This window comes from Propithecus coquereli, unplaced genomic scaffold (genome assembly GCF_000956105.1).
Source record: "Propithecus coquereli isolate 6110/MARCELLA unplaced genomic scaffold, Pcoq_1.0 Scaffold129, whole genome shotgun sequence".
Lineage (NCBI taxonomy): Eukaryota > Metazoa > Chordata > Mammalia > Primates > Indriidae > Propithecus > Propithecus coquereli.
The window spans coordinates 3157930-3160091 of NW_012137080.1; the positions used below are offsets into that span (position 1 = coordinate 3157930).

Genomic DNA, 2162 nt, shown 5'->3' on the forward strand with positions numbered 1-2162 from the left:
CCTAATAAACCTAATAGCTATAAAAGGCAGAAATTTAGCCTCCAAAGTACCTTAATTTATTAGCTATTAAGCAATACTATATTAATTTAGCACCCTTAAAATGAAAAAGGAGGATTCAATCCCAAAGTAAAAATAGTCATTCAATAAAAATTCAGGCAGCCAGTAAGGTCAGATGTAGAAGAGAGAATAAAAGAAAAAAAGAGTGCTATGTTAAATTCACAGACTTTATGGCATACAAAAGCATTACCAGATCTGGGCCCTATTATTCACCAAATGACAACAAATTTTCACTACTATGAGTTAAATAACATCCTACGGCTAACAACAGTTTTGGGATCTGAGTAAATACAGCTTTGTTTGATGCACCTTTGCCCAACTATGCAAAAGAAGCAATGTTTATCTGGTCTAACATTACTTTTTCGTGTTATAACAAGAAAAAACAAACAGTTGATATCAATTAAATTTTCATTCATGGATAATTTTCTAATCAACCAACAATACAGATAATTTTGCTCTGGGGTACACACATACAAAAAGGTAACAAAATTGATCAAGAATCTAAAAGAACCATGATTTATCCAGAATATCATAAATATAAAAACTGTCAATACATAATTATGTTCCATACTTGTATGTGAGGCCAAGAGGCCTCAAGCGTGGGTTCATCCTCTTCTGGATCAAAATCTGGGTTATCACTTGGAGGAAGAGTACGGAAGATGTTAGCACTGATCTGTAAATAAAAATAAATTTAAATTTATGTTTCTTGTGTAATTGAATTCAACAATGCAAAATGAATATTTTAAAGATCACTTTATTGATGAAAAACGTTAAATTCTGGCTATCAGCTTAGTTCAAAACCTATAAACCTCTTCAAGATACAAAGGTAGGTGTTTTTGTTTCTCTCGTTTCTCTAACCAATAACTCTGACCTCCTCAGACCCCAAGCTACTGAAGAATACGGATTACCTATGAATTTCTCTTCCTTAAATTACAAATTGTTCTTTCCGGGTTCTGCTTAAAAAGAAAGTAGGGGAGGAAAGTAGAGGGGCGAGAAGCAGAAGGAATTTGGGGGGGGGGAAGGGCAAAGTTACTAACTCTACCCATCTCTAACTTGATTCCTTTCATCTTCCCTCTCATATTCTAACCTGGCCATATTCTATACTTACCTTACAACTCAGAGTTGGTAAAATACGTCCATTCTTATACATACATAACACACTAAGGGAGAAGAGGGAGTGGGTGGAATGCCTTCACTGTTATTACGGACAGTTTGTAATAGCCCTTGCTGATTTAATTGACTGTTATTTCATCTACTCTTGAGACTTTTAAAAAACATTAATCTCTCTCAAATTGGGATGTGCTTTGAAGAGAATTCATTTTAGATTCCATGAAATATAGTTTTTATCATTTCAGCCTTCACATTACCTTAGTACCAAGGTAACTATATATCCTTTTTTTTTTTAGCGAAGAAGAGATTATGGTCCCAACCCACAATGCTTTTAAGAATAATGAACAGTCTGACAGACCAAATAGTTTAGCAAACATTTAAAGCCAAACTGCTAAGGGGTTGATCATTTGAGATAAACAATTTGGGGGGTAGAGGATGAGACAAGGGATGTTTGACGATGGTGCAAGCAAATTCCCAACTATTCTTATGAAGTGGCATCTATGATAGGCAAATAGTTGCTAATGATCAATTACGATAACCATAAGACTTAATAAGTACTAACCTAGAATTTGATCAGCCAGAACTCAGTGCCAGTACTTGAGGGCAAAGCCAATAAACAGTCTGATGGACATCAATTTCACAAATAGCAGAAAGTCAAAGACAGAACTTGAAAAAAGAAATATATCCCACAAGAAGGCATAATCTGTCCTTGAGATTATACTTATTATTGTCAGTAGTAAAAGTTAACCTTGTAGCCACCACTAAAATTAACTGTATATAACAAATATCCAGACAAGCTTTAAAGGACTAAGTAGGTGAGATGGCTCAAGTCTTCTCTGGAAATTAAATTAAGTACCTGGAAGTTTAAAAACAACAGCAACAAAACACACACACCTTTTGCCTGGGCAAAGAAATTAAATCCCAGAATTTATTAATATACAGCAAATTACAGAAATTATTTGAGTCCTTCCAAATCTGTCAATAACTTTATAAAA

The 2162-nt window shown here is 34.1% G+C and overlaps 1 protein-coding gene across 2 annotated transcripts in view; it reads right to left on the bottom strand.

Moving 5' to 3' along the window:
* PPP2R5A (protein phosphatase 2, regulatory subunit B', alpha) overlaps window positions 1–2162 on the bottom strand; it is a 62743-nt gene that overhangs the window by 40889 nt on the left and 19692 nt on the right. For both annotated transcript variants that reach the window (XM_012638360.1, XM_012638361.1), the window contains exon 3: window positions 629–730. In XM_012638360.1, the coding sequence (XP_012493814.1) occupies window positions 629–730 (102 nt within the window). The remainder of the gene's footprint in view (window positions 1–628; window positions 731–2162) is intronic.